This window comes from Xiphophorus hellerii, chromosome 6, assembly GCF_003331165.1.
Source record: "Xiphophorus hellerii strain 12219 chromosome 6, Xiphophorus_hellerii-4.1, whole genome shotgun sequence".
NCBI lineage: Eukaryota > Metazoa > Chordata > Actinopteri > Cyprinodontiformes > Poeciliidae > Xiphophorus > Xiphophorus hellerii.
In genome coordinates this window covers 2,535,411-2,560,717 of record NC_045677.1, presented here as the reverse complement: position 1 = coordinate 2,560,717, position 25,307 = coordinate 2,535,411, and the positions used below count along the sequence as shown (strand labels likewise).

At 38.5% G+C, this 25,307-nt stretch overlaps 1 protein-coding gene across 2 annotated transcripts in view; it reads right to left on the bottom strand.

Annotated features, from left to right (window-relative positions):
• The window catches only part of kcnn1a (potassium intermediate/small conductance calcium-activated channel, subfamily N, member 1a), an 86,074-nt gene that overhangs the window by 40,033 nt on the left and 20,734 nt on the right, over positions 1-25,307 (bottom strand). For both annotated transcript variants that reach the window (XM_032565520.1, XM_032565521.1), the window contains exons 2-3: positions 5,013-5,486; positions 881-976 (exon numbers count right to left, since the gene is read on the bottom strand). In XM_032565520.1, coding sequence (XP_032421411.1) covers positions 881-976; positions 5,013-5,486 — 570 coding nt within the window. The remainder of the gene's footprint in view (positions 1-880; positions 977-5,012; positions 5,487-25,307) is intronic.

Genomic DNA, 25,307 nt, shown 5'->3' with positions numbered 1-25,307 from the left:
TTTTTTGGTTTGGAGTAGAGCAGCAGTCTTCAGATCCAGGCCTTGAGGGCCAGTGTCCTGTGACTTTTAGATGTGTCTCAGCTTCAACTCAGAGTGAAATAATGAGGTAATTAGCAGGACTCTAGAAAACCTGACAGCATATTGAGGACATGGAGCCATTTGATTCAGGTGTGTTGGACCAGGGACACATCAAAAAGCTGCACTACATTTGCCCTAGAGGCCTGGATTTGAAGACCCCTGCTCTGGAGGAAACTGGATTATGCATGCATGCTCAGAGTTACAGCTGAGATTCAAACCAGGGAATGTCTAATCATGAAAACAAAATGTTTTACTATTTCTCCTTCAGTTACTCTGCAAAATCCAATTTATTTTTACAGTTATATACTTATTATCTCAAAACTAAGTTCAGACTCATACTTAAGTTCATCAGCGGCGGTTCTAGAAAAAATTTACCAGAGGGACCAATGTGTCCTTTCATGGGGGCACAAAACAAAAGAGTGAAGCAATAAAAACAGGGCAATATTGCATCCTTTAAAATATTAAGTGAGCCACAGAACCAAAGAGCCACTTGCAACTCCAGAGCTGCAGGCTGCAGATGAAATCTTTGATCCTATCTCAGCACAAGTGAATCTACAAATGCAACACTTAAATTTGAATTAATTGTTAAAGTAAAATTCTAAAGGTAAAAATAAATTAGCTACAAAGGACAATTAGGTACAGTTTCTGTGCCTGCGCATATCAGCATAAGAAACTGATTTAGTGTTATTTATTCAGTACAGGAGGCATAACAGGGACCAGGATCAGTTCTGCAGGGGCACTGGCCCCTAATGGCCTCCATCTAGAACCGCCCCTGAAGTTAATATTTTATTAATAGACTCACCTGGATTTCTCGGGCGTGGTACATTATTATAAGACCAAGCAAAATAACAGTGGAAAGGCTGATAAGGCATTTCAGTGCAAATGAGTATGAGGATTCCTGCAGTAAAAACACAGAAAAAGAATCATTTACTCCAATATCATCAACATAAACCATATAAAAATACAAATCACTTTGTGTGCATTGTTATATATTATAACAATAACAGTGATTTCTGAATAGCATGTCTCTAACAAAGATAATAGACCAGGATGGATAACCCTCAGACAAAAGGAGGTCACAAACAACCTGCAAAAACAGATCTTTCAACAGTTTTGTTGTGCTTTTTTCAAATATGTAGAGTGTGAGGCAAGGCAAGTGATATATTTTCAAAAGTTAGCCAAGCATCATCTTAAGTGTTGCTTCCACCAGCTAAGCCTGTAGTGGCAACTCTTATTTGTAATGAAAGGTCAGAGTGGTTCTGTTACAACCAAGTTAAAACCAGAAAGCCACATGTGCTGTTTATATTTACATACACAAGGACACACAAACATTTTGTTCGTGTGACTTTAAATTAGACAAAATATTTCTGGTTTTAGCTCAGTTGGTATTACAAGATTATTTCTCTCAGCTAAATCCCAGAATACTCAGAAAAAAAAAGTTTTATTTACATGTAGTTCAGAAGTTCAATTCCTGACAATGCAGAACTAGTTTTTGTATTGATAATGATTTTTATATAAAGTAATAAGATATTCTAAAAAGATGTATTTCAAACAGTTATGCTGCTTGGCAATATAGATAATTTTGGTCATCTTAAATGACCCAGAACAGAAAGATTTTAGTCTGATTTAATATCAGGGAAAAAGAAAATATGCCTTTTTGTAGGGCTTATTTAAATATCTGGTTCCAACTGCAATAACAATCATATTCTATATATTTGGATATTTGGCTTCTTTGTCAAACTGAAATTAAGTTTTGAACATAACGACCTTTAAGTGGACATTAAACATGCTTTTCAATAAGCCCACATTTCTGTATTGAGAATGTTTTGGATTTTTTTTGGTCTTATGTAAGCTGAAGATCATCATAACAGAAACAAAGGCTTTTAGACATCAATGTGTGCAAACTTAATCTATATAATGTGTTTCACTTATTGAACTGGGATACTAAAATACATAAACTAATATTCAAATTTATTGAAATATCCTGTATTTCTGGTTTAGGATGAAAATATAAAATGAGAAGCAAGAATGAAACAAAAGTTTCATCATAAAAGAAACACACAGACACATGCACGCCGGCACACGCCCACACACACACCCCTGCACACACACATACTACTCACAAGCACAGAGGACTCCTATTAGTATAAGTGGATAATGTAGTTCTACAGAAAAAGTACACTTAAGATGATGCTTAGCCATGAAGGTGCCGGTGTAAGTGCAGCCTGATGTTATCTGGACACCGTTCATCATAAATGAAAGTACAGATTAATCAAAACGTGACATAAATAGGGGGACTTTTTACATAGTGGTTGGAGCCAAAAGCCATTGCTAACATTAGCACAGGGCCACCAGCGTGAGCTGTGCTTGTGATAAATAGACTGGCTGGATGCTAGAGCGCCGCTGCTGTTTATTTGTGTACATTGGAAATGAGAACCGGTAGTCCTCACACCTCCTACTTGGTAAAATGCCAGATGATAAATCAGTTTAACAGCCCTGGTGTAAAAGGGCCCCTCTACTACAGGCTAATGATCCTAAGATTGCTTTTATAATAACAGCGCAAGCGACAAATGATAAGAACGAGAGAAAATATTGCGCATAATCAGCAGTGTGATGACAGTCAGAGCAGCTCTACATCACTCTGTCCTTCGGTGGTCTATATAACCAAATGTATTTTTAGCCATCAACTAGATTGCCTTGCCCCTCAGTTCAGTGACATGTTCTCAAGACATTTGGAAATTGTTTTGAGAAATCCCTGGTGAAATAACATCGGGTAAACCAATTAATCCACCTGCCAGTGGTTCAAGGATTTTTCAGTCCCAGTGCTTACTGTCTCCCTACCAGTTTCCCTGCTTCAGGGCTCAGAAAACCTTAGCTGAACCTCAGGTTTTCACTCTGCAATGTTAGGTGGTGAAGTGGACCATCCACAAAACCTGCTACAGGTCTGGTGTGGGAACTTACAGTTCTACTAAGACCACTCGGGTCATTTCCATTTCAGCTGAGGTCAGCTTGATGAATGGACTGAACTCCACTCAGTAACAATCAAGACAAATCTATTGATTTTCTTAGATCCCCATAAATCATACTATGGATTAGTCTCCCTAACTTTCACATACACACCCACATACAGCACATCTGTAGCTTTATTAAGTTACAGTTCATTATCTGCAATTTGCCAGTAATTATACAATTCTATTTTTTACAGATTAATAAAAAAAAACAGAGGTACATGTAAGGCAATTTTATTTTAAAGAACTGAATATTTAATAGAGTAAATATTTTATGTTTTGTTCACATGACTTTGATGTATTAGGACAACACTAGTGTATTAGAAGCAGGGGCATTCCACTACCATAAACATAACCAGACAGTAGCAAAGACGTAGTCAGTTTATGTCTCGCTTTATGGCATTTTAATCAAAATACAGAGACAGCTGAACACCATGTAAAGCTGTTCAATGACACAATTCTATTTGGACATAACTGATGCACAAGCAGCTCATTGATGATCATGTAAGTAGTTCTATTTGTGAGCTGGGACGATGACTTTGCATGTAGCTGGATGGTTGTTTATGACAGTGTCCTGTATGGCACTGTGGCCTAAGTTTAGAACAAAAGACACTTCAGGACACTCAAACTGTAAGTTCAGCACCAAATGATAAAGAGCATATTTCACATACTGAGAAAACCCCATCAGTGTGATGTAATGCATCTACAAGTTGCCTTTAGTTAACTTCCATCACAAATTAAATGAGTGTCAGACCTTGAACACACCACACCTCTAAAATATGGTGGTGGCAGCATCATTCTGACTGAAATCATTTCTTCAGCAGGCAGTAAGAATGACTTACATTAGAATAGTAGAGATCAGAGGTCTTCTAATCCAGACCTGGAGGGCCAGTGGCCTGCAACCTTTAGCACTGCTTCAACACACATGACTGTTGTAGATTGTCTCATTAAATATGTTTGCTTCCACTCTGTTTTCATACACTTGTTGCATTATTAATGAAGATCTGTCTCAAACTATTTAATCCTTTTCGTACAGCAATTTCTAACTTTTAACTCGGTCTACTTTGCACTGGGAGCTGATAAAGCTGATAAAGCATGATGTTTGTTAGAATAAAAGAGCCTTTGTTAGCATAGTTCAGGATTTGTGAAATGAAATTATATTAAAGGGGAAAAAAATCAATCAATATATTTCTTACAATAGATATTGCTAATGGCAACATTATTTAGATTAGTTGGTCCTGAAAGCTAAAGGTTAATCCAAGAGCGGCTGAGACCAAACAACTCCAAAAATACAAAGTATGAAAAGTGTAGATGTTATTTATTTTCCATTTTATGGCCTTCCTTGTTAATTAGGTAATTTCTCTGACCAGAAACTTAGTAAGTGTTTAAAACACAGGAACACAGATGGAACTCTTTGAAGACAGACAGATCTACTGGATCCATTCTTTTTCTGAGAACTTCTTAGGGTTAAACTAGGATTAGAATCAAATAAGCTTAAATATCCAAAATCTTAATCTTTGCTTTACCTTTGTTGTTATCAGAACAGTGCATGGTGTGTTTTGCTTCAGTCAGTTTTGTAATTTTGTCCTGCTGATTTACCAGCCGCTCACTACAGAAGAAGCACATCAAACCTAGAGACTGCTGTATCCTGAACACAAATACAGACTGAGTTGTTTTAGGTCAGCAGAAGGATTCTTTGGTCGAGCTCCATCTTGAGCATGGTTTCAGCTTCCTGGACCAACTTATCTGGATTGATCCTAACAGAAGATGCTCAGAGTAAGGGTTGGGGCAAGCATATGATATCAGAAAATACACTTCAACGTTAATAATCTCTTTCCACAAAGTTGAAAATGGCAGTATCCACACAAATGATACAAATCAGACACACTTTGTTCTAACTCACAAATACACACACACAAAACCCACCTTAGTGTAAACCCCCCATGAAAGTTCTGTCTCCGTCACCATGACAACAATCCCAAACATCCCGAAGATGAGTGCGTAGTCACTGAGTCGCTTTCGCTTCTCGAACAGCGCCCTCCGGTGACCGAGCTTGTAGCCAATGTCCTTGTTCTTCTTCTGTGGAGCCCTGCTGCCGCCTCGCCCGCTACCCTCCCTTACCAGGCTCTCGTTGGACGCCTTACTGGGGTCCTCTCCACCATTGCCCTTGGACACCACCACCTCCAAGCCAGAGCTGTGCAGCGTCTGCAAGGGTTGCGTTTCTGAGTCGAGCTCCGCAAGGTTTCGGCGCGACGAGGACGCCAGGCTGCCTACTAGTGGTCTTACCACTCCGCCATTGTACTTGCAGGTGTTCATGGCTATCTGAGGGAGTCGGCCACTGCTCTCAGAGAGGGAGGGCTTGGATCCAGCATGGCTCAGCTTCTTCTGCTCAGTTGAGGTCTGGAAACAGAAAGAGCAAGAATAAATAAAGCACTCTCACAACAAGCAAGGTGTAAAATCTAGAGGTGGGTTGAAGAAACCCACACAGGTTCATTTTTTAAATAGGACACTCATGCGGGAGTTTGAGCAGCAACTGACATAGACAGATACATACTTGGTTCATTGTTGAGAAGAATCACAAATTAAAACAAAAAAAAACCCTTTGAAAACCACCAGTACTACAATGCCTTGCAAAAATCCAATCCCCTTTCATTTTTTGACATGTTACACAACAAACACAAACAATGTACTCCATACCATCAAAAAGTAGGTTATAACTGTGAAGCACAAGGAAATTAAGCCAAATAATTTTTACAGATTAAAACCTCAAAAGTGTGCCATCCAGGGGGCGTATTCTCGCCCCCTGAGTCAATACCTTCTAGAACTGAACTTGTTTTCAGTTCTGTTTCATCGTCAAGTCTTCCAGGGTTTGTCTGTACCAGCTTTGAACAACTTTAGACTAAATTTTTTTGCCCAAACTTCTTTGCAACAAAGCCCTAGTTCAGTCTCGATATACAGCAGCTGTGATCAACAACATTTATGTCTGGATTGGACTGATCCATTCTAACATGAATATGTTTTGATCTAAACCAGGGCTTTTCAAAGTGCTCTTCATGAGGAAAATGAAATAACTAGACAAAGTAATTGCAGACATTTAGCTAACTTCACCAAGCCCATGCCAGAGACCAGATGGACAGACTAAAGCTATGGTGAGTGATAAAATATGGTCTGGGTCAATCAAATTAAAAAAAGAAGGAGGTATCACCATGAATATTGAAACTTTGGATTTCTATGGGCTGGATCTGAAGACGCCTTACTGGCAGACAACGTCTTGGCTGTTGTCTGCCAAGATGTGCTAGCTAACAACACCGTAAGGCTGTGTCATTATATTAAGACTAAACACCCAAGTTTGATGACCAAACCCCAAGAGTTTTAGGCAGGAAGCTAAATGTAGTTTATTGTTTTAGCACTGTATATTGCAAGGCAGCTAAGGCCGATCATGTGGTACTAGACATAGCTAAAGTAGGTAAACGCTGTGATAATGTAGTGGGGGGCGGGACAGTTATCTGTTTAATGATGCTGCTGCCACCATGAGTAACCATGGGGATGATGTGTTCACAGTCATGTGCACAGTTAGCTTTCTACCTCATACAGTGTTTTGCAGGTTGGTCGCACAAAATTCCATTTTGGTCTCTTCCTGGCTGCTTCATTTTACATATATTTTGAAAGTATCTGACACTACACGTTGATTTATTACAAAGAAACTCCAAAAAATCACTGAAGTTTCGAGTTTCAATTCTACAAGATGTGTAAAAGTTCAATAGATATGAATACCTTTCAAAGGTACTATAAGTTAAGGTTTTATTGCAAAACTATGAAGTATCCAAAATTGTGAAATAGTAAATATTTGTATGTGTCTGTTTCTTGAGATTTTTTTTTCTTTAAGGATGGCATCACGTGAAGTCTCGACGAGTTTTTCCCTCTACAGAATGAAATCAAAATAGGAACTTTTAAAAACAAATTAATTATGAATAGCTCTAGATGTATAAATAAAACCACGTAACCAAAAGTGGACCATACAAAGTGCAGAAAATTGAAGCTGTGCTTTGCACAAATACAGATATGAATGATTAATGCTTGGCATGACCCCCTTTTCCTGTCACACAAGCACTCTTTACTGTGGAGGGCTTTAGCAGTCACCAATAACAAAGGGCAGAAGAAAACATTGACTATTTATATATCTTTCTTATGATTACTGACAGAAAAATTTATATACAGATACATTTCTAATTTGATATAAAAGTTAACTGAAATGAGTGTTGAAATCATTTTGGAAAAGCTTCCTTTTAACCCGCTATAATTCATTTACTGAGCCCAACAACATTTCTGCTAATCCAAAACATTCATAGCTCGGCCTGTATGTTCAGGTCTGTTGTCCTGCTAAACCTGAACCTCTGACCTAATCTCATCTTTTCCAGCCTCTACTAATTTTGTTTATTTGTTGTTTTTTGTGTGTGTGTCTGTGTGTCTGGTGTCTTCTAATCAAATCTTACCATCTTGTCTGTCACTGCTGAAGAAAAGCATTACTACACCATGATACTACCACTACCAGCATTCTAGGTAGGGATAGTGTGTTCGAGGTTATGCGTACCATTAATGTAATGAGCTCTGCACATGTTCCATGTGCAGTTCCACCAGGTGTGTGATAAGTGCTGCTGGCTAGTCTGAGGAGCTGAGGGAGGAGTCGAGTGGGAGGCGGAAGCTTGGAACCTGCAACTTGGAGAAGGAGTTGCAACTTGAAAGCGGGGCTAGGTCCACTGAGAGGTTTTGCACAGCTGAATGGTTGCCACAGATTTCTCAAACATGCGTGAAAGCATTAAAGCAACACTCCAGGTATGTTTTTGATGAGGGAATGACATTATAGCTTGATGTAAAGCTTTAAAAAGTTGATTTTACATAATACTGCCCCTTTAAGATAGTGATTTCCTTAAGCTGAACAAGAACCAGACATTTTGTCTCTAAGCTCAATATCATTTCTGCATCGTCTTGTAGCGCAGACGTAACACACTCCATCCATCGGTCACCCCAGCAGCATCTATGTGGCTGTCGCCCTGGGTCCTTCGGAGACCCGGGCAGATTATCATAATGGGTTATGAAGACGTCACATGGAACAGTGGCTTAAAAAAAAAAAAAACAAGTTGAGGGGATGCAATCCCACTGCCGGACCTTTTTATTAGCCTTGACAAAGCGTGCCTAATGCCTTTAAAAGTGCTGGTGGGAATACAGAAGGGCAGCCCTAATGGAAATTCACTAACTCTTGTCCTGTGATGCTATCATCTTCCGCATATTGTGGCGAATAAGAACAGGACTAAAGGTTAAGGATTAGTGCAGCCCATAGTGTTTCTAATCCCCTTTTCTGTATTAAATTGCTTTTTAATCTGTGCCATTAGAAGCCCTCTATACTTCAGAAGTCAGTGGAGTAAGTGAACTTTGAGTTTGAATGACAGGAAACAGTGCAGATAGATGCTGATATGGCAGTGGAGATCAGGGTGCTGTTCTTTGTGCCTGGACTAAATTAGATCAGTGAGTATGCTAATCAGAGCTAATTTGATACCAGTTCAACAAATTAAGATAACAGCGGAGTTCCCTGCAGAGGGAATCTGAACTTTACTGTCTTGTGACTGATTTTATAATTCATTCGACCATAGCATTTAGCAACAAAGATTAGAATTCCCTATATCTTTAATCATTCCAATGCCAATGCCATTAACAGATTTAAGGAGAAAGTGTAGCTTCAGAAATTGTTTTCAGACTTATCAGAAATGTCTCTAAGCATAAATAGCTGATGTGTGCCGACACTCTCAAAAAAAAGAAACAATAAAAGGATTAGTTTTGTTTTTTTTAGAACACTGAAAATAGATATCCTTTTTGTGGAACTAAGACCTACGATTTAACAGTTTTTATGTTTTGGATCCAGATTACAGTCATTTGCGAGAAACTAAAGCATCACTTCTTCCTTTGATTCGTCACAATATGTCAGTCATGTTCAAAAATGAATCTGTGATTCTTGTTGGTGATTTAAATAGCTTTGAAGTCCTGCTCCCAGCTCAGAGTATTTTTAGTATCCTGGATGTTTGAAGTGGAAATATGGATCCTGGACTGTATGAAAGCAAAGGTAAGACTCAGTCAAGTTTTCTACACTAAATAATTCCTTGATTGTACATTTATAGAGAAATTCTGGGCACAAAAACCTGTTTTAAGAAAACAGGTATACATTCAAGAGTGAGCATAAATGCAAAGTAATGATGCTCTTAAGTTTCTTTTTCTACTTTCATAATACATCAGATTTTTGTCAGCTAGCGTTGCACATTACTGCTACAGTCAGGCTGTTCCATGTGCTTAACATGGCAAGACAAAGCCAAGGCCCTTGAAGCCAGAACTCGGTAGGAATGACATCACATCCAGTTTTTACTGAGATCCAGTTGCAGTTTCCGGACTGTCATAGAATTACAGAGTGTCTTCAGTCAGAGGCGTCAACAGATCTGCTGTACGACAGACAGCTACAGGAGATCCTTCCTGTTCACAGACATCAGCATCCACAACAACGCTGAAGAAACTTGGACAGATTGAGTTATAAGAATATTTAATTTCCCTTTGTGATAATTTTTTTAATTATATTTGAATTGAATTAAAAAATTACTGAAATCCATTTGGATCCTTGTTCAGTCCCTCAGACATTCACAGGCTTGAAGCAAGAATCCTCACATCACCTTCCAAACTCACAAACACAGTCCCTTCCATTCTCATGCCCACTCGGCCAATCACCAAAGCTGCTCAGTTATTTAGTGTATTTGTTTGGCATGTTCCCTGCAACACTACTAAAGAGTGTGGCAGAGCGGGCATGGGGGCCCAGCATGCCCTTGACTGCCCGCAATGTCCCCAGAGAGGAGACGCAGAGGCAGCTCGTCCAGCTAAGAAATGGCTCAATTTTATTCTAAATAGCACACAGCATCCAGGCTCTATGAAATGGAAACTCATAATCAAATTGAAAAGCCTCAGTGCAGAACAGCTTAAATGAAGGCAACCCTCTGCCTGGCTTTCTCTGTCTGTCTCACTCTGCAGGCAGCTCAAACCTAACAGAAAACCTGTCTTTCATTTTGGAACGCGCCACAGTGTGGTACTTTTGAAGCCTTATATATATTTGTGAAATTGAATTGTGCATTATAGCACAGTGAGTGTGTTTCTGTGCGTGTGTGTGTGTGTGTGTGCCAGGTGACAGACAAATTTCTGTGTGCAAATAAGCCCAGATGTGTGTAAGCTAAAGCCAGGATTCAAACCGAGTTGAATCGTGATACAGACTGCGTGCAGCGATTAAAAAAATATAAATAGGAAAAAGCCACATAACTGTGTGTGTGTGTGAGTGAAGGCGTGTGTAGGGGTGTGCGTGTGTATGGAGAAAGATTCAGCAGGGTTAATGAGAAAAGAAAGATCACAAAAGAAGACAGAGGAAGGAAACGCGACAAAATGAGGTAGTTCTGGAAATGGAAGAAACATGAACGATGGAGTGAAAGAAGAGAAAAAGAGAATGAATGAAAGAGGGGAGACAGCTCCCTGCGGGCGTCTCTGCCAGGGCGGGAGTGATTGAGAGCTCCAGGCTACCCTTTCCAGTTTGTCCCTGCACCCTAGATGCTGTCAGATTTCTGTGACAGGCCAGCAGGCTACAGGGCTCCTCCGTCCATCACTGACCAGCATGTGGATCATTACTCAGCGCTGGTAAAGACGGCAGGAAAACACGGCTACAAGCTACACATGCATAGGAAAATATTTGATCACATCGGCCTCTGAAAACAAAGATACATTTATTTTACTTTTTTTTTTTTGCCTAAATTTAGTATTGCAATTCTTCCTAATAAATTTGCAATAGGGATGCACCAATCCACTCTTTTCACTTCCGATACCAATATCTGACGCTGAGCATTGGCTGATTCCGATCCGATTCAGAATTACTTAAAACTTTTTTTTTAAAACACAGAGATAAAAGAATGTAATTACAATTGCATTTAGTAACTCTGCACCAGTACAGCTCACTTAAATACACCAACAGTTTCACAGGTTTGGTCAAATATATAAAATCAACTTTCATTTGTTCAGTCAGTGCAAGTAGGAGTAAAACAGCCAATGTAAAATAAATGATAAAGAAACGGAAACAAAAGGTTGATTATCTTGGTCAAAAAACAAACTGCAACAAATCTTCTATCAAATGGTTCAGAATGTGTAATTAAGAATTGTTAAAATGCTGTAAAATATATAATAAAGCATGATGCTTAACTATATTATATTGAACAACTACTAACTTATTATGAATGGCTCTCAGCTGAGATCTAGAGATGATAACAATCAAAACACATTCAATTCTTATGGTGCTTTTTTAGATGTTCAAAGTAATAGTGATAGTAATTTATTGAACTTTAGTGTCAGTTTTCAAAGAGAAATGTTCCTTATTTTATTTTATTTTTTTATTTAAACTTTATTCTACCAGGATTTTCAAGGGAGTTCTGGCCAAGAGTCAGCAACAAATACAAAACAGAAAAATACCCAGTGCAGAGAAAACTCCACAACTTCCCAATAGAGCTCAGTTTTATAGGCTGAGCCCGACCCGACCAAAACCTGACCAGAAATTTAGGTTGGGTTGGGTCAAAATGAAATATGTTTTATGGTTGAGTAGGGTTGGGCTTACAAACTTACAATACACACAGCAAGGAGGAAAGCTAAATAGAAATGCATGAAAAAAGTTGTTTCAATTTACTTATTCTAGTCTAAACAGAGGAGTAGGTAGTTTATCCGGTTGAGGAACGAAAAAAAAGGTGCAGGAGTTAATTAGACTGTAATAAATGCAGCGAGCTGCACAAGTAATGCTTGGTGTCCATCAATTGCATAGTCCAGAAGATTTGTACTTCCTGTGATTACAATATGCAACATGTCAGGTTTACTGCTGGGTCAGGATTCTATAATTTTAATGTGAAATGTAGTTTGGTCAGAAGGGCCGGTGGAGTGGAACAACTCAAGGTGGCGTCTCTAAAAAGATGCTTTTTTAGTTGTTTAGTTTTCCATACCTTTTTAACTTATTCACACCTCAATAAATAAATAAATAAATAAATAATAATAATAATAATAATAATGTATTTAGCATATTCATGGACAATTACAAGAAAATCATTAGTGTCCAGAATTTTTTTTTTGCAAGCGGAAAAATTAAATGCTTCCATTGTGCTTGTTCATTTTTGTCTGTTGAAAACAAACTAACTCAAAACTGATAAAGATTTGTGACATTTCAAACAAAGCTCAGTGACCAATACAACCATCCTTCAACTCCATAACAGACACAAGCCTTCCAGTCATGGAGTCTGTCAATTTCATGATCTGTTTAGGATCAACTTTTTATTCAGCAGGAATCACAGCATCCCAGACGCTGTTCAGAGAGCGGCACTGTTTTCCTTTACCATAAGTCTCCTGTTTAAGAAAGATTCATGTTTTCAAAAAGATTTAGATCAGGTGAGAAAGGAGGCCGTGTCATTATTCTTTTACCTTTAGGGCCTTTAGTGATGGAGTACTTCGATGCATGTGATGGAGCGTTGTCTGGAATGAAAGATACAGACTGCTCCCTGTATCACTGGTTAAGGAAGTCTCTTATAAACACTTGCAATATTTTTGTTTAATTTCGAGTCCGTCTTCAACTCCAAAAGGTCCGACTAGCTTATTTTGAATTAAACACCATACCCCATATCCCAGAAATGTAGCAGCCAACCTATTATAAAGACCCTGTTTAGCATTGTTTAGACAAAAAACATCCAATTTCTTTTTTTTTTTACTCAATACATAATAAACACAATAATTCTGTTCTACATCCCTTCTCCCTCCACTTACCCTTTTTCTTTACCGTCAGATTTAGATAACGAAGAAAAAGTTGTTAAAAACCAGGATACTCCTCCATGGAGGAAAAAAAGGACATAGGTACACGCCTATGGGACCCAGTTTAGTTTGGACAAATAACACAGTGTTCAACAGAGACTCCATGCTATTATAATTAGGACCCAACAAGGTTATTCCATGTATGCGTGTATGAGTGTGTGTCTTATAAATTAGGTCCTGGGGAGATTGGGGTTAGAACGGATGGAGGGAGATGTGGGGGTGGGGGGTACTTTCCCTGTGGAATGCACAATGCCTGATTTTAATTTCCAGCCAATTAAAATTGTTAGAAAACGGATTTGTAAATTGGGGCCATAAAGGGTGGACTGATCCTGATAATGTGGGTAACAAATTAAAGCTTGAAGTAATACCAGCCTGACTTCTTCTCACTGCACTGGAAGACAAGTTACATCTGACAAGAGTAGCAAATATCATAAATAATCGTAAATATTATTTACTGAAACACTTTCCCACAACTTCTTCTAGTGTATTCATTAGTGGCATTTAGTACATATAATAAGAAATAAGCTATACAATGGACAACAAAATACTAACTGAATTTTTTTAGGGGTAAGACATATAATCGCATAAGTGAGGACAATGGATCTCATTCTGAAAATATCAGTCAAAATTCACAAAACTTCTAATCTCAAAAATTAGAGTAGAATCAGTGAGTGACAGCAACTCCATCGAAATCATTAAAGGAGTTGATCAGCTTCAGCCCCTCTTTGCCCTCCAGGTCATATTGCTTCCCACAGATACCTGAAGAACACACCTACATCTAGATTCCATCTGCAAAGTCTTCTGAATGAGGTTTCTGTGACAAATCCAATATTCGCTGTTAACACAACAGTTACATCTCCTTTTTTACTCTTCATGCTCAGTTGTGCAGAGATCTCAAGATGTGTACTCTAGCTGGCATATTGTGGTAAAACGTAAAAATTACATTACTATATTTCTGTTGTATCCTTTTTGCTGCTCTGAGCTCATCAGTGTATTGCCAAGTAATCTTTCTTCCTTTTTGTTCATGTCCTACATTCTAAACATCGACTCATTTTCAATCTGGAGTCTTATTCCAACCTTGCTCAGATTTTGGAAAGGTCAGTCAGCTGCTCCCACACAAACGACTTTCCCACTGGCATGGTTACAAACCATGGCAGATACTAAAAAATACCAGAATTACAAGAATAAGTCCCTTAAAGCAGCACATCCTGCAGAAAAGCTTAGAGTTCAGTTATTTTTAGGAGGGTGGGGGGGGAGAATCTCAAGCTGCTCTCACGCTGCTTCCTATCCTGCCATGTATGCTGGCTTTCTGCAAAATATGTGTCCAAGCATGAGGACATAAGCACAATTTGTGGAACATTAAATTCTGTCGTGTCCTTGAAGAATGCGTGCTGCTTTTGATGCCCCCGTTTTCTAAATAGAGTGTGTTTTAGATCAATGATCAAATGCCATTGTTCACAATGTTCTGCTGCGTCAGGACAGGATGCTGACAGGATAGTTTTCTGTGACATCACTGTCTCCACTGATCCAGATGAGCTCAATCAGAGGGATTTAGAACTACTGCATGAGAGGGCAAAGCAGGAAAACTGAGAAAAGATTAACACAAGCAACACAGAGGAAGCCGAACTAAACCAGGATCTACAAACCAAAGAGAAAACAACTAACATTAACATAGGAGTCGAAACTAAAACGAACAAAAAACAAGAACAGAATTAAATGAGAATCTAGACCCCAAACAATTGAACTACAAGCAAGATCCTAACAAAAACAACGAACACCACAGAGAAAAGAACTGAGTATGGCAAGTCCTTTCTAACAATAATAACCAAACACAAAATTATCAAAAAACAAACACAAAGGAAATGAAAACACAAACACCCATGGGTCACAACATGCCATAGTATACAGTCCATATTTTCTACAAACAGGATTTCTGCACAATTCTTTTTATGAAATATTAAACCTTTGCTGACTCAAATAAAACAATAAAATAAAGATTAAACATGTCAAAACGATGTAAATGAGTCAACCACAGCATTCATCAAGCATGATAAGACTTGTGGAGGAAAACTGAACATTTTTCCATACTCTGCTTTCGTTTTTCCTGGAACTTTCCAGACTTTATGGGAATGCATATCAGACCTGTTGAAATCCATGTCCATGTTCCATATTAACACAAATGTCAGATGTTTTTGGCTGAGTCACGCATGGAAAACAGCCCATCCACTACTAGTATCACTCCTACCAGCAGATGGAATGTAGATGAAATGTCCATAGTGTTGACATAATCTCTCAAGTTAAATAAATCAACACAACTTTTTTCTAAGACAGTATTTTTACTGTTATACTAACAGTGAACTAAAAGCCTTTTAGCGTTTCGCAACAGTGGTCCACATGGAGATCTGATCAGATTTAATAATAATTTAGTTAGAGGTGCAGAACCTTTTTCTGGAAATTTAGTGAATCCACTCCTGTGCTCATTCAGAAGCCCCATCCACCATGGACGCGCGTTGCCGGGCAACAACACCAACAACAGGGCTTTCTTACAAGAAGTAAACCGTTTAAGTCTTACACAGTGTGGAGGTGGACATCTCTTTCTAAAAGCTGAAGCAAGACAATCATAATGCAAACAATAAGCAAGCACACAAACACAGCACCTTCAAACAGTCAGAAATGGTCGGATTCTTTACATGAAATGCAGCAGGGGCCAGCATTACAGCTCTGTTTATGTCTTCATTGCTATAAAACCTTTCCAGCTGTTCTACAGGGAGTCAGTGACATCTCAAATAAATCTAATGTTACTTTTTTAAGTCATTCATTCAGTTGAAGTGCCAAATGTTTTACCTGAACATTCACAAAAAACCCATCCAATCACAAAACTCTGCAGCATAACGTTTGCAGTGGTGTTGCTGCTTTATTAGGATTTATTATTTGGACAATTTGTATCTTCCTTTCATTATTCATTACATGACATAAAACAAAATCACACAGGTCGACCCTCAGACCTGGAGTCCAAGTCTATTTAGGTCAAGACTGAGTCAAGTCTTAAGTGAGAGTACGGTTTAAATGTCTCCTACATTTGAACTGTATAAACACCATGCTTCTCAACTGCAGCCAAACTCGTAGCTTCCATCAAGCTCTGAGCAACCAGCAGGGACAAGTCTGGCTACAATTTGGAGGTGTGCGTGCTCTAGGTGTGTTAAGTGCATAGAATACCAATTTTCGATCCTGATCCTCAGAGCCCACATTCCCTATCACTTTCACCTGCAACATCCAGATTATATGAAAGCATGGATTCATCCTGCATCAATTCTAAAGGCTAGTGTTGGTGGTATAATGGTTTTCATTGCATGGTTTGGGCCTCTTAGTACCAAATGATCTCTGTTTAAATGCCCCATACTATTTTTGCTGCACTGTTGCTCATGTCCACCTTCTGTTAGCTTCTTCCAACAGGATAAGTTGCCATGTCAGAAGGCACAGGTAAGAGAGAACTGATTTCTTGACTGTGACTGATTCTGATTACAATGGGCTTACTGTGCTCTAAAGTAGGGCTGTATAATTATATCGACGCTATGATATTTGTCGATTTTTCCACCCTCAGAAGGTATCGATTTTTCATCCCCGAGTATAAACCATAGGTTTAGGCTTATAGCGTCTTTTTAACATGTCTGGTTTGTGACACCGTAGCAGCAAGACTCCGCATCCCCCAGGCTCACTTTCAACTCGTGCTTAAAGTGCACATTATAAACTAAACACCAGTTTTTAAATTGTGTTAATAGGCCAAGTAAAACCGGAGTAATGCTAAAATAAGTAAACCATATTTTTCCAAATGTCAGAGAAATGTCAAAAACCGGATTTTCCGGTTATGTGAAAGGGAATGAGCTTCCAAACTAAAAAATGAAACGCAACATTAGATTCCTTTGTTTTTGGAAACCTCAAATCTTCAACAAATAATGATGGGCTGTATTTTGTTGCTAAAAAACGAATTTGCGCAAGTAATCGTGAAAGACAAGCGTAATGGAGTAGCGGCATGAACGGAGTAGCGGCAAAAGCAGTGAGATCGCGAAATGAATGCAAAGTTTGGATATCGGAGCGACTAGTGGCATCCACTTCGTAATTTGTTTTTAGCTTAGTGGTTTCTGTTCTGTATATAAAGGATTACCTGGAGAATGAACGCAGCATGCAGTGGCGCTCTGTTTTGAGCTGGAAAGCGAAAAGGGGAAACCCGCAGCCGGAATCCGCGGCGCAGTGAGGATTGCCATGATAACGATGGCAGATCGATCATTCTTATTAGCAACTGACAAAGAGTATGAGAGACTGAGAGTACGATGAGATCCTGGTAGTCTGAAAGGTAGCTACTCAGAGCTACACCTGGTTTCATTTAAGCCAGGTGTGTGACAGAAGGGAAACATCTAAAACATCCAGGACAGTTTGTCCTAAGGACCAGTATTGAGACACAACAAGCCTTGTAGTGCGTAGAAATTAGATCAGGTCGCCCTGTGACTGCCATCTCTGATGGTCCAACCAAGACAGAACTGGGGTCTATTTTGTTTTGAGCTATGCAGCAGTTTGACAGGAATGTCATGAATGAGACAGGTAGTAAGCTATGGGGTAAAGTAAAACACATCCACTTTGGGGGAAAATATAAACTAAATTAAACTCTTTTACTTGCAAAAAAGTAGTACTTAAATCCTCAAAAGTACAGAAAAAAATCAAAGGGAAAAGGCAATCTTGTTCAAACAGTAGCTACAGCTTTCTGTTTACTGCTTGACAGGCCTGTGCTTACAATGGCGGGTCTTCTGGTACCTACTCTCTAGAGTCCGGTGGTACATTGACAGAGCGTTGAGTTTGAGCCTGTGTGTCAGGTCAAAATGTGAGGAGTGAAAAGTCGAATGCAGTAGTGTGGTTTGGACCTTATTATTTTGAGCTTAATGTTTGGAGGCTGAACAGGATGCAGTGGGATCCTGTTCATCTTGGTTCTCAAATTTGTTTTTTGCGTCTTGTCTTGGATAAGATGCAAAAAAAAAAAAGAGAAAAATATCCCGCTTGGCTTCTATTGACAAAGTAACCAAAAGCTAGTGGCAAACTGTAAACCACAGCAACAAGAAAACTAATCCTGTAATTCGGTCACATTTTATAACCAACATTAGACATTAAATCTTGTGAGATTAAATTTACAATATGGGAAATATTGACACCATGTTTACTCAATACAGCTGCTCATTAGATGTTAAATGTGAATTAGCAGCATTCTAGGAGGATAATACAAAAAGATTACAATTAAGCCACTGACTGATAAGTACAGTGAAGTCGTAAACTAGCATTTGGAGGAAATGCAGACCACCACTACTTATGAAAATGATTTGATTTGGATCCACAGATAAAGATGGAGGAGCAATAGTATTATCAGGTAGTTACTGGAGCAACAGACAGTGGCTGAAGGTCACCAGACAGAGAATGCTTTGTTAAGCTTTACCATCACATGTTGGGAAATTACACGGCAAGAGCAAACAGTATGATACAAATCCAGAATGGAAGTTCAATAAATAGTTGATCATTAACTGATCTCCCAAAGATGCCTGCTCAACAAACACCTGTCATTCCCAACTGTCTCAGAACAGTTGGAGCAATGTTTCCTGGATCTGATGTTTCTGTTCTGTGCAAAAGTATAATAAGCATGAAGTCTACAGACACATACAGCTCTACCAACGTTTCTGTTCAATCTGTAATTAAGCTCATGATCCGAATAACTTTTAAAAGCGATATCCTTCACTTTGTGTTCTTCATAGACGTTTTAACCAAGCTCAGTCGTGTTTTCAAGTGACATAAAACTATTTTTCAGCTTGGAAACAGCTGTTAGAATGTAGTAGGAAACAAAACATGATTTTCAACAAACAGCTAGACTGTTAGATTTTGTGAAAGTAGTCAGGAAAACATGGGCTGAAAATCAAAGCAGACTGGCAACAACGTCTAACTAATTTTGAATATTTAAGTTTACACAAAAAATTGGTGAATCAAAAATCATAAAGGAATTACTAAATGCATAATGTCAGATTAACGATAAGGTTTTTCTTGTTCTCATGAATTCAACCACGCAGCCTGGAAAGTCACCGATTCCAATATGAACACAGCAAGTCAGCACATCCAAAATGGCAGATAGCAGCACCATAATCATGTCAAATGAAATTAACTTGATCACAGAATGTGTGTGCGTGTGTGTGAAGTGTCTTGCTCAAGGACACGACAGAGGAAGAACCCACCGATTGCAGGACAAACTCCTATCACCGTGGCCACCATCATTTTGCTTTAGTTAATATTTATGTTTTTTGTCTTAAAATCTGCAGCACAGATTTTAAGACATTTTGGAAATTTGCTTCGTCTTGCCGGTTCTTCTGCTTTACAAAAAACAAATTTTCAAAACTAAATTTTAAATATCAAAATATCATTATTCTGGTTAAATCAGATGTTTATTAAATGACTTGTTTAAGAATATATGTTAAACTTTAAGGACTTTAAGATGAAGTGAGGTTTGCATGCCTCAATTGTGGACATGAAATGAGACGTTCCTGCCTTTAATTGGGACTCGAGACTTGGTTGTAACAACTTGAGACTCACCTGTGACTTTCAGTACAATGACTTGGACCCACCATAAGTGCTAATTAGAATTTCTATTGCTAAACATCCAGACATTGTGAGTTAAAACACTCCTTTCCCATATTTTCAGAGTTGATGTTTATGAGAAAGTTCTTTCAATAAACCTGCTTAAGATTTACATAGAACATAAAATAGAACTAAGAGCTCATTCATTGTTTGGCTAATCAGCTCTTGAAAGCATTCTCTAATCAACAGTATTTGCCCATTTGCCTCTGTAGAATCCCATTACGCCTGATTGCTTGATTGATGCCAGATTTGGGCTGATGACTTGATCACAAAGAAGAACTTGTCTTGGACACATTCACACATTAACGGAGATGAATGAGGGAAAGTTTCATTCAGAATCAGTGTGTCACTCCACACATACAGGAATTATCTTATGTAGAATTACTTTATTCTGATAAACACCTGGATTCAAAACTATAAGCATGTTCAAGTGTTCCTACTCAAAGACAAATGCTATGTCAGTACAACTTTAGCAATAGTTTTCTTTAGCAATATGGTAAAGGGCTTCACATAAATGATTTTATCATTTCATTTGTTAAACATTGCTTACTCTTATACCATGGTCAACCATGGACTGGGATAGAAACACAAAGTTAAACTGAAGTAAGAGATAAGTGGTTTTGGTTAAAGTGGGGAAAATAACCCATATTTCAATATAATCGATACAAATATTTACTCACAAATACTCATTAGCATCAAAATGATCATAAACTGGCTCATTTGGCAACAGCATTGCAGTAACATAAGCCATCTTTCCATCCATTATGCCCATTTTGAATTATCGCATTAGAAAAGTTTAATGGAAATGACAAGGTTCAAAATAACTTCCTCAATTTCACAAAAACGTTTTTATGTTTGCTTGAGGTATTTTGTTGTTTTTTTGGGGGGGGGAGTTAATGAACTAAAGGGGAGATGGAAATATATCTGAGGAAGATGGTGTGTCTATGCTTTAGCAGAGGCATGAAACTTGGAAACATTTCAAAGTCAGCGACTCCAAAGTCCAAACCAGGAGTTTCTGAGCAGAGACCAGTGTATCCATCTTAATGCATCGTGTCATAAATAATCTACAACCAGTTTCATGATTGTGCTCCATTGGTCTCCACGGTCACCACATCACAATCAAATATAGAAACAGGAGATTCCCATCATGGATGTACAGCCAACAAATCTGCAGCATCTGTGATGCGATCATATCAATATGAACCTCTGAGGAACTTTTCAGACACTGTGTCAAATCAGCATGGACAGGAATTAAGTCACTTCTAAAGCCAACCAACCGTGTAGTAACAGGGTGTACCTAATAAAGTGGCTGGTGAATTGTAATAACATTTAAAAAAAAGATTGATGCATGTTACAGGTTACACTCCTCAGCTCTATTTAAACATCCAAACATCACTACATTCCTCAGAGTGACAGCTGTTAAATGGCCCTTAAACCTCCTTAAAATCCACCAATCTTTACCTTCTATGGATTCGTGTTCAGTGCTGTGAAAAGCAACGACTGCATCAGGCATATAAATGCCAGCGACCTGACAACTTCTATTTTCATTGAACTGTGATTGTGAGTCATTTGGAAACGAACCCCCTATAAATTCTGGCCTAAGCGCTTTCCTTCCACCCTAAGGGGAAAAATATCAATTGCAGCGAGAGAAGCCAGGACAACCTATAGCATCGGACAGATCGATAGCACAACAAAGTCAGTAAAGATTGACTGGAGAGTTGCCTAGAAACGTCCGGCTTGGGATTTATGGAGGAAGGATGACACGAGCCAACAAGAGCAGAAGGAGGACAAGAGAAAGCCAGACAATTTCAGGGTCACAGCATATCCTCATCACTATGTTTTTTGTTTTTTTAAATAATTCATTCTTAACTAGAGTAAATTGCCACTGCCTGTTCTAAATATTTCCATTGCGAGTTTCCACAGACCTGTTGCAGATAGGACAGTACCAGCCTATCTACTGGGAAAACCACTGAAAATCTTCAAGAGGCAGTGTGGAAATATACAGAATGTCATGAGCTCTGGACGCTAACAGGAGACCTCACAACATGGCAGGTTCCACTGAGTTTGGTTCCCTAATCTCAAACTAATTGAGTTCTTATCTGGCATGAGATGACCTCTCTTTTATCCAGTGAAGAGAAACAAGCAGACATGAATCAAAGCCCATTTGCACCTTGCAGACACGAGGTAAAACATAACACACTCATATTTATTTCTGTACCTTACTGCACTGCACATTGTCTTGTTTCCAGGTGGGTAACCCATAATCAGAACACACAAGACACCGTAAAACAGCCAAGATAAAAGTTGCAGGTATTATGCTAATACCCTTGAGCTACGCCACATTCCCTCTGTGGGTTTTTTTTCTTTTTACTTTTTATTTTTTTAGTTATGAAATTAAGTGTCTAATATCCTTGGGGCCTTTTGGCATAAATTGATTCTATTTAAAAAGCTTTTTTCCAGTCTGTCAGAGAAGAAGAGGTGGCTGGGGAGAAGAAAAGTGATTGAAAATGGACTCTCAAAGAAAAAGAAACCAGACAGCGAGCCTGGTGAAGCGAGCCCAGCTTGTGAAGGGGTTAAAGAGGAAATTGTAATGACAAACGGGGATCTGAAACGGAGTCTCGCTCATCCATTAAGGAGCAAACCTTCAGCCTGATGATGGAGGCTGGAACCGTTGTACAGGAATTGAGACAAATGCAGTTTCAAACATTACAGAGACCAGAATCACAAACCGGAGGATTGCACTGGGGCAGGAAGAAAGGTGGAGTATTCCAACACGTCTTCATTCTGAAGCTTTGACCACTCTGTTGTGATTTCTAACTAGAATTTAGCATCACCAGACACATGTGAGGTTACTGTGTGCTGTTTAGCAGTACCAAATGTAGATATTGCAGGTGCACATTGTCTTGTGCACCCATAGATATAACGGGTGCACAAGATAGATAGATATGTCTTTTGATGTAAGATTAAATCCACATTGACCAAAGCCTTGTGACCTCTAATGTACAGTGACGTGGTTAGGGGAGGCAAGTGAGGCAGAGCCTCACCTGTCATAATGGAAAAATAAGATAAAATAATTTATATTGCTATTGTCACTATGTGGTTTTTACTGTAAGGTATTTGTTTTTTATTTAGCTTAACCAATTTTGATTATTTTTTCTTCAAAATCGCTTAATTTTTGCATTTTCCCATTCAAACGCTCAGAAGTGAAGCTGGTAAGGCAGCAGCGAGTTGAGCCTCAATTGGGTTTGCGTAACCTCTGGCTAACTGCACTGGCTGCCATTCTATGGGAGCATGTTCCTCCTGTCTGTACATGGCCAATAAAATGGTTAAAAACATTTCATATATGAACTGATTTTCCATAATTTAGCTTATGTGTATAATGTACAGTGTTTTTTGTCACCAACTGGGTGTGTAACGTGTTTTGTGGAGCGATCAGAAAAGGCAGAGAACAGATTCGAGGTGAGGTAGGCAGTTCTCTTGCCTCATGGCAGGGGGCACTCATGATCCCAGACATTGTGACTCCACAACTGCAGAGTAAGTAACAGCGAGCTAGCCATACAGTAAAGTCAAGTGCATAGATATATTTATAGTTTTCTCCTCGTACCACACGTACCACTTATTAATAATCTCAAAATAAGCATTAAGCCTAAAACCATACTACTGCAACAAACTCAATGTTCTGCTCTTTATGTAGGAAATATTTGAGTGTTTTTTTAGGGGCGTCGTCAGTTGCTATGGCAACGAGTCTGTGTGTGGCCTGGCCAATGCAGAGAGCAAGAAAGACGTGGTTTTTAGCTGTACTTCAACTGGTTTTCCCTTTGCTGTGGAGCATAGCACGAAATTAATAATATCTAAATTTCCAAGTTTCAATGAGTTAACAGAATTATTCTACCGCGGCAGCTCTACTATGGATGGCATGTAAAAAAATTGTCTTTTTGCCCTCCAGCGTTGTCCGCATGCACAAAATTTCCTTAAGCAAACAATAACATGCAGGTGGTCTACATTTATATATCTGATTAAGATTAAGTCAGTGCCTCACCAGCTTTTTCACGTCACCGCACGACACTGCTAATATATATTGTTAAATCTGCCACCAAAAGCCTAAAAATGTCACCAGATGCTCAAACTGTTTACATTTTAAATCTATTTCTTCGATTTTATAATTTCTGCCTGGTGAGAGGTTATTCAGGTGTGTGCTGTAATTTACATTCCACATAGCAAAAGCCAGCTAAGACACACTCACTTATTGTTTTGTTTTTTTATTATTTTCACAGCTAGAGAGAAACCTAGTAGCTTAGCACTTTTTACGGCAGTGTTTTTATGAAACAGTTCAGACTCGGCCAGATGACACAGACTGCTGTCTTTTCAGACAGTCTGTCTCTGGAGAAAGAAAATACAACACAAAATGATAAGATTTCAGGTACTTGAAGGTCCTTTGGCATGACCTTAAACAGTCTGTTCATCCTCAAAAACCCACCAACATTTACTCAGCGTATCTTTGTATAGTACTACAATTATAATCAGTCAGGTGTTACAAAAAGTCCAAAATAATAGAAGAAAATCTGTCAGGAGAAATACTTTTCACAGTACTGTATGCAAACATTCTTTCTGCACGGATGACAATTCAATACATATTTCAAAACTATGAAAGGACTTCATGTTACACAAAGAATGCTTCATGTTTAGATCTTCATAACACATGTTTATAGGCCAAGGTAAAGAACAGTGAGGAAGCAGCTTTGCACTGAGTCTTAAAAGGAACCAGCAGAAAAATGAGGAAGCGTGAGAAGTCACAACTTTTTAAAATGTTATCCAGGACTGGCATGGAAAACGGGGTTATTTGTAAACTATTTGACAGACTGATGCGAGACCAGCAATGAAATAAATGTCATAATAATCACACAAGGAAGATTTTAGTTTCAATTGCATTGTGTTGTCAGAGGAGATTGGGCTGCAGGAGAAATGTGGTGAGATTCACCGTGTAAAGACACCCACACAACAATCATCCTACTCTTTCACTCGCACTCTTCACCTTAAACACTGACACGAAACTATAAGCACACATGTGCAGAGACATACAAATGGTAGACAAAACTAGTGTAAATATGCAGCAGCAGGTGATGTTTCATCATAATTAATAGAGAGCGAATAGAGCTGAAGGAAATGAGCTTGGTTCAACTACAGCATAAAAACAAACACAGACATATCACACATCAAACTCTAACCCAGACAAATACATGTAAACACAGAGTTCTAACTTTATTTTTATCTTATTTTCATGTAAGGGTTCCTGTATTTAAGCATAAGAGATAATCACAAACAGATAAAGGATGAGATGCAGATGAGGTTTGATTTTTTTCTGACTGGGTGATTCTCTATGGCCACGGAAGAATGGAAACAAAAACTGGATTTCTGGGGGAAGTGTTTTGTTAAAAGTGCCGAAATGCTAAAAAATTTTTCAGATAGATTTTGAATTTTAAATTTAAAATTTTTGAACGCAGTTATTATTCAACATTCATAGCCTAATTTCAAATGCTAGGTTTCCTAAATTTTGTTTTACATTGTGCTCTTAATTTGCTGATTTACCAAATCTTTGTTTTTCAAAATAAACTAAAAAATAAAATCTTCAACTGAAACCAGATAGCTAAACGC